A 12,881-nucleotide genomic window follows, 5' to 3' on the forward strand; every position below is an offset into this window, starting at 1 on the left:
AGCAGCAGCAGCAGCAGCAGCAGCAGCAGCAGCAGCAGCAGCAGCAGCAGCAGCAGCAGCGGACTTCGGTGGCGACATCCTTGAGCTTCTCCTCGCTGCGGGCCAGCAGCAGCAGCTGGCTAGCTCCCGCCTTGGCTAGCTGGCTAGCCATGGCTTTTCCAATTCCATCAGAGGCCCCTGTTATGAGGGCCCACTCCCCGGGGGCCCCCCAGGGGGCCCCCCGCGGCAGCAGCAGCTGCTGCAGCCGCTGCAGCAGCAGCAGCAGCAGCAGCAGCAGCTTTAATTAATTAATTTAATTAATTAATTAATTAATTTAATTAAATTAATTAAATTAATTAAATTTAAACAATTTAAATAATTTAAATAATTTAAATAATTTAAAAATTTGATTTAATTAATTTAAATTATTTAAAAGAAATTAAAAAGAAGTTAAAAGCAACAAAAAGAAAAGAGCGCATGCAGCAGCAGCAAACGCTGCAGCAAAAGAAGACAAAAAAGCAAAAAAGTAAAAAGTTGAAAATAAATAAAAGTGAAAATAAAATAAAATAAATAAATAAATAAAAATAAATAAAAGTGAAAATAAAATGAAATAAATAAATAAAAATAAAATAAAATAAAGAGATAAATAAAAGCAAAAAGAGAGACACAAAGAAGCATTCAAGACAAAAAAGGCAGCAGCAACAGCAGCAACAGCAGCAGCAGCTGCAGCAGCAGCAGCTGCAGCTGCAGCAGCTGCAGCAGCAGCAGCTGCAGCTGCAGCAGCTGCAGCAGCAGCAGCAGCAGCAGCAGCAGCGCCTACCTTTCCGCCGTAGCAGCAAAGAGTCACGAAAGCAAATATGAGCCGCAGCGCAGCAGCAGCAGCCAGCAGCAAAAGGAGACAAGACATGAAGGGGCAAGCAGCAAGCCGCTGCAGCAGCTGCTGGCAGCAGGCGCAGTGTGGGGCCGACCACATTGTTGCAGCAGCAGCAGCAGCAGCAGCAGCAGCAGCAGAGGCAGCAGCAGCTAGCCGGGACAAAGGGAGAAACGGGCGGCGAAGCACGCAGGTGCCAACGAACTCCTGCTGCTGCTGCTGCTGCTGCTGCAGTGGGAGACGGAAGAGCTGCTGCTGCTGCTGCTGCTGCTGCTGCTGCTCCTGGAACAGAAACACGCAGAAGACACGGAGGCAGCAGGTTCTACAGCTACACACACTCTTGCTGCTGCTGCTGCTGCTGCTGCCGATGCTACCGCTGCTGCTGCTGCAGCAACACGAGCGCCAGCAGCCAGCGACAGAGCAGCGGCAGCAGCAGCAGCAGGCAACAGCAGCAGCAGCAGCAGCAGCAGCAGCTTCAGTTATGTGAGGGACTCGAAGCTACACAGCCGATGAGACGGTGACAGCGAGTGTGTTGCTGCTGCTGCTGCTCCTTCTTCCTTGGGAACTTTAACAGTTTTTAGGGTTTAGGGTTTAGGGTTTAGGGTTTAACAGCAAGCACACTTATCCCCTTTTTCAAATGCTCGAGGCGAGGCAGTCTGCCAGCTGCTGCTGCTGCTGCTGCTGCTGCAGCAGCAGCAGGGCGGCGGGGGACGGCAGGGCTGTGCTGCTGCTGCAGCAGACCGATTGTGGCGCTGCGCTGCAGCGCCGTTTGCTGCTGCTGCTGCTGCTGCTGCTTCTAATTAAAGTTTATTTTATTATTTAATTTTACTTTTAAATAAATAATTTGCAAAGAAGGCTGCAGCGGGCCTTCCCCAGGCCTCTCATCCCTGCTGCTGCTCGCGCTGCTGCTGCTCGCGCATCCCTGCTGCTGCTGCTGCTGAAGGAGGCGCTGCAGCAGCGAGAAGCTCCGCATGAACCAGCAGCAGCAGCAGCAGCAGCAGCGGCAGCAGCAGCTAGCTGCCCTGCGCCTCGCGCTGCAGCAGCGGGGCTGGCGGCCGCGGGACGGGGCGCAGTACGGCGTAGACTTGCTGCTCTACAGCAACAGCAGCAGCAGCAGCAGCAGCAGCAGCAGGAAGAGCTGCAGCAGCAGCAGCAGCAGCAGCAGCAAGATCAAGGGTGTGGGGCAGCAGCACTGCCAACACGCTCCCTTCCTGCTGCTGCTGCTGGACCCCACAGTCAGCTGCAGGAGAGTCAGCGGAGCAGCAAGACTGGCCAATTCTGTGGGCAAAGAGCTGCTGCTGGCAGTAGCGCAGCAGGGGCCTGCAGCAGCAGCAGCAGCAGCAGCAGCAGCAGCAACAGGACCAGCTGCAGCAGCTGCAGCAGCAGAGGCGTCGGCATCTCCAGCAGCAGCCCAAAGGGCGATTGCAGCAGCAGCACCGGCGACAGCAGCATTAGCATCTGCAGCAGCAGCAACAGCAGCAGCGACAACAACTGCAGCAGCAGCAGCAGCAGCAGCAGCAGCAGCAGAACCTGCTGCAGCTTGTTTGTCTTTTCGGCTTCTGCGGGTGCGGCGCTTTGTGCCCTGGAGTCTGCAGAAGTGACCCAGTTATTAATTTAATTTTAATTTAATTTATTTATTTATTTATTTATTTATTTATTTATTTATTTATTTATTTATTTATTTATTTATTTTATTTATTTGCTTCTCTTTAAGTCCATTTGCTGCTGCTTCTCCTGCCATTGAGCTGCGTGGAAACCCCGCCTGCCCCCCCGGCGCCTCTCTGCTGCTGCTGCTGCTGCTGCCGCTGCTGCTGCTGCTGCTGCCGCTGCTGCTGCTGCTGCTGCTGCTGAAGATGGCTTCTTTGAAGAATTTGGTGCGGCGGCGGAGCTACAAAGAAAGGGGGCAGCAGCAGCAGCGGCAGCAGCAGCGGGGGTTTCTGGAGAAGAAGCAAGACTGGCAGCAGCGGGCCCGGAGGTACCAGCAGCAGCAGCAGCTGCTGCAGCAGCTAGCTGAAAAAGCAAGAGCAGCAAACCCTCAGGAGTTTAGCTGCGACTTCTTCAGGATTCGCCAGGAGGGGGGCCCCCTGGGGGCCCCCCGCAGCAAAGAAGGGGGGGTTTTGCTGCTGGCTGAGAGGGATGCTGCTGCTGCTGTTGCTGCTGCTGCTGCCAAGTCCCCTGCTGCTGCAGCAGCAGCAGCAGCAGACGCCCTCCGCGCCGCAGCCCGCAGCAGCTTCGTCTCCCGGCGCAGCCACAGGAAGCAGCAGCAGACCAAGAAGCAGCTGCTGCTGCTGCAGCAGCGGGCCACCACAACTGCTGCTGCGCTGCTGCAGCTCAAGCAGCAAACTCTCCAAAAGAGACTCAAAGGAGCAGCAGCAAATCTGTCTCAGGGTTTTGCTGCTGCAGCAAAGAGGCAGCACTGTTTCCTCGAGTCAGACACAGAAGCAGCAGACTCCGACGAAGAACCCCAGCAGCAGCAGCAGCAGCAGCAGCAGCAGCAGCAAGCAGCAGCAGCAGCAGATACGTCGGACGAGAGTGAGAGCGAGTCCGAGTGCCGCTGGATGCAGCTGGCTAAGAAGCCAAAGGGGAAACCAGCAGCAGCAGCAGCAGCAGCAGCAGCAGCAGCAGCAGCAGCAGCAGGAGGGAGCAGCGGTTCGGCCAGCGAGGCGGAGAGCGAAGCAGCAAACGAAGGCAGCAGCAGCAGCAGCAGCAGCAGCAGCAAAGCGTTTCAGAGTATGCACAAGACGCTGCTGCATGCGAAGCGGCTGCAGCAGCTGCAGCAGCAGCTGCAGCAGCAAAGCGACAGCCAAAAGAAAGGCCGCAGCAAACAGCTGCTGCTGCAGCAGCCCAATGGAAAGAAAACTAAAGTCACAAAGTGGTTTGCAGAAAGAAAAAAATAAAGCAGCCCCAGGGTTTAGGGTTTAGGGTTTAGGGTTTAGGGTTTGGGGTTTAGGGTTTGGCAGCTGCGGCCACGCCAGGGGCCGCCTGCCGAGGGTTTAGGGTTTAGGGTTTAGGGTTTAGGGTTTAGGGTTTAGAGACAGAGAGCAGCTCTCGTCTCTCCCCGGAAGCCCAAAGGGACAACCTCGGAACGGCCATTCTTTTCTCTTTCGCAGCAGCAGCAGCAGCAGCAGCAGCAGCAGCAGCAGCAGCAGCAGCAGCAGCAACTGCAGCAGCAGCAGCAGCAGCAGCAGCAACTGCAGCAGCAGCAGCAGCAGAGAGCAGTGCACGCGTAGCCGCTGGCACTGAGTCTCCCCAAGTAGTAAGGGGTTGCACAGCTAGCTAGCCACCTAGCTAGCTAGCTAGCCAGCCAGCTAGCCAGCTCACTAACCACCCAGCTATCCACCTAGCTAGCTAGTTAGTTAGCCGAGCTACTTATCTTACCAGCTAGCTAGATAGATAGCCATCTAGCTAGCTAGCTAGCCATTTAGTTAGCTTGCTAGCTAGCCATTTAGCTAGCTTGCTAGCTAGCCATTTAGCTAGCTTGCTAGCTAGCCATTTAGCTAGCTAGCTAGCTGCGTGGCCTTGGCTGCAGGTGGAGAGGCAGCAGCAGAGCTGCGCAGCACAGCAGCAAAACGCCAGCTAGCTAGCTAGCTAGCTAGCTAGTGGGGCTCAGGCTGGCTGCTGCTGTTGCTGTTGTTGCTCTTTTTGCTGCTGCTGCAGCTTCTACTTTTGTTGCTGCAGCTGCCGCATCTCCCTTTGCTGCTGCTGCTGCTTCTCCCTTTGCTGCTGCTGTTGCAGCTTCTCCCTCTGTTGCTGCTGCTGCTTCTCCCTCTGCTACTGCTGCTGCTTCTCCCTCTGCTGCGGCTGCTGCTGCAACCTTTCCTGCAGCTGCTGCTGCTTCTCTCTTTGCTGCTGCTGCTTCTCCCTTTTCTGCTTTACCGCAGCTGTTGCTGCTTCTCCCTTTGCTGCTGCTGCTGCTGCCTCTCCCTTTGCTGCTGCTGCTGCCTCTCCCTTTGCTGCTGCTGCTGCTTCTCCCTCAAGTGATCCCGGCCCAGGTGCGTGCTGCAGCCAGCTGGCTAAAAAACGAGCTAGCTAGCTAGCCACTTAGCTAGCTAGCCAGCTAGCTAGCTAGCCAGCTAGCTAGCTAACCAGCTAGCTAGCTAACCAGCTAGCTAGCTAACCAGCTAGCTAGCCAGCTAGCCAGCTAGCCAGCTAGCTAACCAGCTGGCTAGCTAGCTAACCAGCTAGCTAGCCAGCTAGCCAGCTAGCTAGCTAGCTAACCAGCTGGCTAGCCAGCTAGCTAGCTAGCTAACCAGCTAGCCAGCTAGCTAGCTAGCTAGCCAATTAGTGTGTGAGTTGCTGCTTTAGTCTCTGTGAAGCATCCTGAGGTCTGTGGGTCTTTGTGTCTTTGCTCCGCCGTAGGACGCGGGCCTTTCTGCTGCTGCTGCACCTGCTGCTGCTGCTCCTGCTGCTGCTGCTGCTGCTGCTGGCTGCACAGGGCTCACAGGCAGTTCCCCCTCAAGTCCCAAGTCCAATCTTAGGGCCCCCTCGGCCCCCCTGGGTTCACTTTGGAACCCCGAGGGGGCCCCCTGGGGGTCCCCTATAGGGATGGGGGCCCTTACTGTGGGGGCCCCCTGGGGGCCCCCTGTGGGGGCGGGCCGGGGGGGGCCCCCCAGGACCCTTCTGGAGACTTCTGGGGAGGCCCCTGGGGACCCCACAAAGACGATCCCAGACGATCCCAGGGGTCGGGGGCCCTTGAGGGGGGCCCCCGGGGGCCCCACCTGCAGCAGCAGCTGGCTGCGTTTGAGGGGGGTTTTAGGGGGGCCCCCCTGGGGATCGGGATCGGCTTTGCTGGGATCGTCTCCCGGAGGCGATCCCGCGGGGGGCCCCTCGGGAGCAGCAGCAGCTGGGGGGCCCTCTGCTGCTGCTGCAGGGGAGTGGGGAGGCTCAGCTGCTGCTGCTGCTGCTGCTGCTGCTGCTGCTGCTGCTGCTGCGGGTTGGTCTTCTGCTGCTGCGGCGGGCCGGTCCCCCTCCTCCGCTGCTGCTGCTGGGCGGTCCTGGGCCGCTGCTGCGCTCTGCTGCCCCGCCTCCCCTGCTGCTGCTGCTGCTGCTGCTGCTGCTGCTGCTGCTGCTGCTGCTGCTGCTGGGGGCTGGCTGCGCACGGCGTCGCTGAGCCTTTTGAGGGCCTCTTCTGCCCTTTTCTTTCTTTGCTGCCACTTTGCTGCTGCTCTGTTGAGTTCTTTCATTTGCTGCTGGTCCAGAGTTGCTGCTGCTGCTGCTGCAGTCTCCTGCAGCACCTGCAGGTAGGCCTCCGCCCGCCGCCGAGTTGCTGCTGCTGCAGTCTCCAAAGCCAAAACTGCTGCTGCTCTTTGCTGCTCCAGCTGCTGCAGCACTTGGGGGCTGATGGCCTTCCCTGCAGCAGCACTTTGCAGTGCTGCTGCTTCTGCTGCAGTGCGCTGCAGCGCAGCAGCTTCCAGGGGCCCCAGGGGCCTCAGGGGGGCCCCCCGGGGGGGGGGGCCCCCCGGGGGGCCCCCCTTTCCCGCCAGGGGCCCCCTCGGCGGGTGGGCCCTATAAAAGGCCTCAGTGAACTCCTGGGGCCCCATTTGAAGGGCCTCTTGGGCCTCCGCAAGGGCCCCCAAAGCTTGCTTCTTTGCTGCCTCCACTGCAGCAGAGGGGGCCCCCCCGGGGGCCCCCTCGGGGCCCCCCCCGGGGGCCCCCTGGGGGGCCCCCTCGGGGGCCCCCCCGGGGGCCCCCTCGGGGGCCCCCCCGGGGGGCCCCCCTGGGGGGCCCCCCGAGTCTTGGGCCTTTTGGGCCTCCTCAACTGCAGCAGCCCAAATGTCAATGGACTCCATTAGCTGCTGCAGCCGCAAATTAATAAAAGACTTTCTTTGGGATTGCTGCTGTGGGGTCTCAGCAGCAAAAGCCCGGGGGGGCTTCGGGGGCCCCTGGGGGCCCCCAGAGGGGGGGGCCCCCTCGGGGGGGGCCCCCTCGGGGGCCCCCTGGGGGGCCCCCTGGGGGGCCCCCTCTGCAGTCTCTCCTTCAGACTCTTCTGAAGGTGCCCCCGGGGGGGCCCCCTGGGGCCCCTGGGGGGCCCCCTTGGGGCCCTTCTTGGGGGCCCCCCTGCGGCGGAAACCCTTGAAGAGGTGCAGCGGGAAAGAAACGCGTTTTTTCTTTTTTGGGTTTTTGTCTTTTGCTTTTGCTGCTTTTACCTTTTTGCTGCTGCTCCGGGGGGCCCCCCGTTTTGCTGCTGCTGCTGCTGCTGCTGCTGCTGCTGCTGCTGCTTTTGAGTCCCCGTAAAAGGCCTGCAGCTGTCTCCAAACTGTAGCAAAAGTGTCTCCAACCAGCATGTCCCAGGCCCGCTCGGGGGCCACTGCTGCTGCTGCTGCTGCTGCTGCTGCTGCTGCTGGCGCTGATGCAGTTGCTGCTGCTGCTGCTGCTGCAGGCGCTGCTGCTGCGGGAGCCGCTGCAGCAGCGAGTGGAACTAGCGCGAGTTGCTGCTGCTCTGGCGCCGCCTCTGCTGCTGCTGCTGCTGCCGGCAGCAACTGCTGCTGCTGCTGCTGCTGCTGCTGCTGCTGCTGCTCGGGGGCTGCAGCAGCAGCAAGCTGCGCCCAAAAGAGACACAAGGCCGCCGCAGCAGCAACGCAGCAGGCTCGCCGGGCCATTGGCGTTCAGGTGTACGTACACCGCAGCGCAAAGTGTGGGGTCCTCCGGAGACGATCCCGGAGACGATCCCGAAGACGATCCCGGAGACGGAGACGATCCCGGGATCGGAGGCGATCCCAGGGGCAGTTTTTCTAGAAAGCAAATAAAAATAAATAAATTCAAAGTCTCCAAAAGTTCAATTTATAAAACCAAAAGACTGCTGCTGCTGCTGCTGCTGCTGCAGCAGCAGCAGCAGCAGCAGCACAGGACCACTCTGGTGTCTCGAGGCCGCCGGGCCGCCGGCGCCGCAGCAGCAGCCGCAGCAGCAGCAGCAGCAGCAGCAGCTGCTGCTGCTGCTGCTGCTTCTGCTTGGATTCTGCTGCAGCAAAGGCAGCTTTTGTGGCTTCGACTTTTCTCAGCAGCAGCAAAACAGCAGCAGCAGCAGCAGCAAGCTGCAGCAAAAGGCTCTTGTCTTCTTTTTCATTTCTTTCTAAATCCAAATAAATGCAACTCCAATTAATTCCAAACTCTCCAAACTTTTTATTTTTATTTCCTTTTCCACTCTTTCTTCCAGTACCCTTTTTAAGGGGGCCCCCTAGGGGCCCCCAAGGGGCCCCCAAGGCCCGAAGTACCCAGGGTCACTTCTTGGGCCAGGGGCCTTCCCCCCAGGGGGCCCCCCGGGGGCCCCTGGGGGCCCCCCTGGGGGCCCCTGGGGGCCCCCCTGGGGGCCCCTGGGGGCCCCCCGGGGGCCCCTAGGGGCCCCCAGGGGCCCCTAGGGGCCCTCAGAGCTAGGCCATCACTGCAGCAGCAGCAGCAGCAGCAGCAGCAGCAGCAGCACGGAGCCCTGCTGCTGCTGCGGAGCAGCAGGCTTGCGCCTGCTGCTGTAGAGCCCGCTGGTTGCTGCTGCTGCAGAAGCCCTGCTGCTGCTGCTGCTGCTGCTGCTGCTGCTGCTGCTGCAGCACATCGGAAATGCTAGCGATAGCGAAAGGCAGATATACTATAGTACCCTTTTAGTTCTTTTTAGTTTTTTTAATTCTTTTATTTCTTTTATTTCTTTTAATTCTTTTTAATTAATTTAAATTTAATTAATTAAATTAATTAAATTGAATTAAAATAAATAAAATAATTTAATTATTTTAATTCAATTTAAATCATTTTAAATCTTTTCACTTTCTACACACCTCCAAACTCTCTGAACTCTCTCAGCACTTCTCCAAAACTTTCAACTTTGCTTCTAATTTACTTTTAATTTAATTTAATTTTAATTTATTCTTAATTTATTTTTAATTTATTTTTAATTTTAATTTAATTTTAATTTATTTCTAATTTATTTCTAATTCATTTCTATATCTTTTCCTCCTTTTTGTGTCTCCCTCGGTTCTTTTATTTGTTTCATTTTCGTCACTTAAAACCTCCAATTAAATACTTCTTTAATTCATTTAAAACTCCATTTTACTTTTATTTAATTAAATGCTTTAATTCATTTAAAACTCCATTTTATTTTTATTTAATTAAATACTTTAATTCATTTTAAACTCCATTTTATTCTCGTTTAATTAAATACTTCTTTAATTCCTTTTAAACTCCATTTTATTTCTATTTATTTAATACTTCAATTCATTTTAAACTCCATTTTATTTTTATTTAATTAAATACTTTAATTCATTCTAAACTCCATTTTATTCTCATTTAATTAAATACTTTTTTAATCCATTTTAAACTCCATTTTACTCTCATTTAATTAAGTACTCTAATCCATTTTAAACTCCATTTTATTTCTATTTAATTAAATACTTTAATTCATTTTAAACATTTTATTTCTACTTGATTAAATACTTTAACTCATTTTAAACTCCATTTTATTTTTATTTTTATTTTTCTTATTTCATTTTTTCTTTGAACTTCACGTGTCTCTTTCTGTCTCTGTTTTCGCCTGCGCGGCTCTTTTCTCCCCGGGGGCCCCCAAAGGTCTTTTCAAACATTTGGGGCCCCCAGGGGCCCCTCGGGGGGCCCCTGGGGGCCCCCCGGTGCCCCTTAGGGGGCCCCCAAGGGCCACCTGAAGGCCCCCGGGGGCCCCCTAGGGGCCCCATCTGAAGCCCCCTAGGGGGGGCCCCTAGCGACCCACTGGGAGCCCCTCTAGGGGCCCCCAGGGGGCCCCTAGACGGGCCCCCAGGGGGCCCCTCTAGGGGCCCCTGGGAGACCCCCAGGGGGCCCCTAGGGGCCCCAGAGGGGCCCCTAGGGGGCCCCTCTGGGGCCCCATTGTCTCTTGGGGGGCCCCCACGCAAGCTGTGTCAGCAGCAGCAGCAAGCAATACGGGGCCTCCACACAGGAATGGCCCTCTGTGCTTTCTGCTGCAGCAAGTCTCTGCTGCTGCTGCTGCTGCTGCCGCTGCTGCTGCTGCTGCTGCTGCTGCTGCTGCCGCTACTGTTGGTGCAGCCTCGCATTTACTCTTCGGTCTCCAAACACTAATATGAACTTCAAGGGAGTAGTAGGGCCCCCTGGGGGCCCCTGGGCTCTGGGGGCCCCTGGGTACTGGGGGCCCCTGGGGGCCCCCCGGGGGCCCCCAAGCCCGCGGCGAAGACGACTCGTCTGCAGCCTCTGGGGGCCCCCCGGGGGCCCCCGGGGGCCCCCCGGGGGCCCCCTGGGGGCCCCCAGGGCCCTCCCTCTTCTTTAAAGTTAATTATATATTTTTCTAATATTCAAACGCAGCCTTTGTGCCCTCACCAGGGCCCTCCGCCTATGTTCCGGCGGGCCTTGGGGGCCCCCCTGGGGGCCCCCTGGGGGCCCCCCTTCTTACCTTGCGGGTCCCTCCTTATCTCGAGGGGCCCCCCTTAATCTCTGGGGGCCCCCTTAGCTTGCAGGAGCCCCCCTTACCCTGCGGGGGGCCCCCTAGATTGGGGGGCCCCACATGTGCTGCGCCCACGGGCAGCTGAGCTAGAGGGGGCCCCGGGGACCCCTGGGGGCCCCCCGGGGGCCCCTGGGGGCTCCCCCGGGGGCCCCTGGGGGCCCCCCCGGGGGCCCCTGGGGGCCCCCCCGGGGGCCCCTGGGGGCCCCCCCGGGGGCCCCTGCCGGGGCCCCCACCTAACCTGGAGAAGTGCAGCAGCAGCTCTGGGGCCCTTTTAATTTGCTGCCTCCTTTTCGAGGGTACAGCTGGGGGCCCCCAGGGTCACCTAATGCAGGGGGGCCCCCTTGCACTATCAGTCTTAAGCCCCTGGCCCATTTGGCTCTGTGCTGCTGCTGCTGCTGCTGCTGCTGCTGCTGCTGCTGCTGCGCGTCAGCACAAATCGCCGCACAACCCGAGAGGGCAGCTACTGGCTTCTCAAGTCTGCTGCTGCGTCTGCTGCTGCGTCTGCTGCTGCGTCTGCTGCTGCGTCTGCTGCTGCTGCTGTTGCATTTGCTGCTGCATCTGTTGCATCTGCTGCTGCTGCTGTTGCATCTGTTGCATCTGCTGCTGCAGCACCTGCTGCTGCTGCTGCTGGACTTGTCGCATGACGGCTAGCAAAGCCTCGAGCCAGGCCCGGTTTTTGCAGGGCGGCATCCCCTTCAGCTGCTGCTGCTGCTGCTGCTGCTGCAGCTGCTGCTGCTGCTGCTGCAGCTGCTGCTGCTGCAGCAAGTCCCCCTCGGGCCCCACAGCAACACGCAGCCACAAATCCTCTCTTAAAGGAGAACCCCTTAATACCAAAAACCACACAGTACCCACTTCTTGGGGGCCCCCTGGGGACCCCAGGGGAGAGGGGGGCCCCTCTGGAGACTTTGGGGGCCCCAGGGGCCCCTGGGGGCCCCCACCTGCCTGGGGGGCCCCCGCAGCAAGGCCAGGCAGCCCTGCGAGCAAGGGGACTACGGCCTCCCCTGCTGCTGTTGCTGCTGTTGCTGCTGCTGCGGGTGTTGCTGCTGTTGCTGCTGTTGCTGCTGTCGCTGCTGCTGCTGCTGCTGCTGCTGCTGCTGCGGGGCACGACGGCGGCGTTTCTGCAAGGCCTTGTGCTGCTGCTGCTGCTGCTGCAACCGGCGGAGTTGTCGTCGCAGCTGCTGCTGTCCCTGCTGTCCCTTCCGTCCCTGCTGCAGCTGCTGCTGCATTTGCTGCAGTTGCTGCTGCAGTTGCTGCTGCAGTTGCTGCTGCAGTTGCTGCTGCATTGGGCGGCGCGGCTGCGTCTTGGGTGGTGCATTTGCAGCATCCGGGGATTGTTTGCTGCGTCGCAGCAGCAACTGTGTTCGCTGCTGCTGCTGTTTCTGCTGCTGCTGCTGTTTCTGCTGCTGCTGCTGATTTTGCTGTTGCTGCTGCAGCAGCAGCTCCCGCAGGAGTCTTTGCCGGCAGGAAGGGTCCCTCTGCACTAATACCAATGGTGGGACTCGTACTACTACTGCTGCTGCTGCTGCTGCTGCTGCTGTTGTTGTTGCTGCTGCTGTTGCTGCTGTTACTGCTGCTGCTGCTGCTGCTGCTGCTGCTGCTGCTGCTGGGCGGAGCAGCAGCAGCGGGCTCGTGGGGGGCCCCCTGGCGGGCGAGCTGGGCAGCAGCAGGAGGCGGGAGGCCCCCCCAGTCTGCGTCAATGTCTAGGAAGGGGGGCCCCTCCAAAAAGGGTACCGAGAGGGGCCCCCTGGGGGGCGAGGGGGCCCCCCGGGGGGCCCCCCCAGGGTCCTGCTGCTGCTCCCCAGGGGGGGCCCCCCAGGAGCAGCAGGGGCCCTCTTCTGCTTCCGGAGAAGTCTCTGCTGCTGTTGTGGGGGTAGTGGGGGGCCCCTGGCGGAAGCAGCAAACAGCAGCAAACCCTTCGGGGCCCCCCAGCTCATAAAGCTGCCTGGGTTTGGCTTCCCAGGGGCTGCTGTAGACCAGCAGCAGCGCCCGCCGCTGCTGCTGCTGCTGCTGCTGCTGCTGCTGCTGCTGCTGCTGCAGCAGCAGCTGCTGCGGGCTCACCGCCAGCCGCACCCACCGCCGCTTCCACCGCCCTTTGTGGCCCCTCACTTCCACCAGGGCCCCCAGGGGGGCCCCCCCCCCCTCCCAAGTGCTTTCCTCATCGGGGGCCCCCGGGGGGCCCCCCAGGGGGGCCCCCAGGGGGGCCCCCAGGGGGCCCCCCAGGGGGGAGCCTGCGGGGGAGCCTGGGGAGAGGAGCAGGGCCGGGGGGCCCCCAGGGGGGGCCCCCCAGGGGGGGCCCCCCCAGGGGCTCAGCGGGCTGAGGGGCCCCCCGGGGGGCCCCCCGGGGCCCCCCTCGGGGGTGCCCGGGGGGCCCCCCGAGGGGGACATTTTGGGGGTGAGGAGGGCGAAGGGAGAGGGGGGGGCGAGGAGGCCCTCGGTGGGTCTGCTGGGGTCCTGCTGCAGCAGCTGGAGCTGCAGCAGCTGCTGCTGCTGCAGCAGCACCTGCTGCTGCTGCTGCTGCTGCTGCTTCCGCGCCAGCCCTTCCCCACTCTCCTCCTCCTCCTCCTCCTCCTCCGCCCCTTTCCCCCCCTGGGGGCCCCCCTCAGG

The 12,881-nt window shown here is 59.3% G+C and overlaps 3 protein-coding genes across 3 annotated transcripts; 1 reads left to right on the top strand and 2 right to left on the bottom strand.

The window, feature by feature from the left end:
- Window positions 1–2,703: 2,703 nt before the first annotated feature.
- ENH_00000510 (hypothetical protein, conserved) lies at window positions 2,704–3,747 on the top strand (the record flags this gene model as incomplete). The annotated part of the gene is made up of 1 exon (XM_013578113.1): window positions 2,704–3,747. One exon carries the CDS (start codon window positions 2,704–2,706, stop codon window positions 3,745–3,747), a length of 1,044 nt encoding a protein of 347 aa, XP_013433567.1.
- A 1,404-nt stretch (window positions 3,748–5,151) lies between these two features.
- On the bottom strand, window positions 5,152–7,449 carry ENH_00000520 (hypothetical protein, conserved; the record flags this gene model as incomplete). The annotated part of the gene is made up of 1 exon (XM_013578114.1): window positions 5,152–7,449. One exon carries the CDS (start codon window positions 7,447–7,449, stop codon window positions 5,152–5,154), a length of 2,298 nt encoding a protein of 765 aa, XP_013433568.1.
- A 3,299-nt stretch (window positions 7,450–10,748) lies between these two features.
- Window positions 10,749–12,881, bottom strand: ENH_00000530 (PIK3R4 kinase-related protein (incomplete catalytic triad), putative; the record flags this gene model as incomplete). The annotated part of the gene is made up of 1 exon (XM_013578115.1): window positions 10,749–12,881. A coding segment is annotated over one exon (2,133 nt), but the record flags the coding sequence as incomplete, so codon positions are not given.

Source organism: Eimeria necatrix, genomic scaffold, assembly GCF_000499385.1.
Source record: "Eimeria necatrix Houghton genomic scaffold, Enh_scaff1011, whole genome shotgun sequence".
Lineage (NCBI taxonomy): Eukaryota > Apicomplexa > Conoidasida > Eucoccidiorida > Eimeriidae > Eimeria > Eimeria necatrix.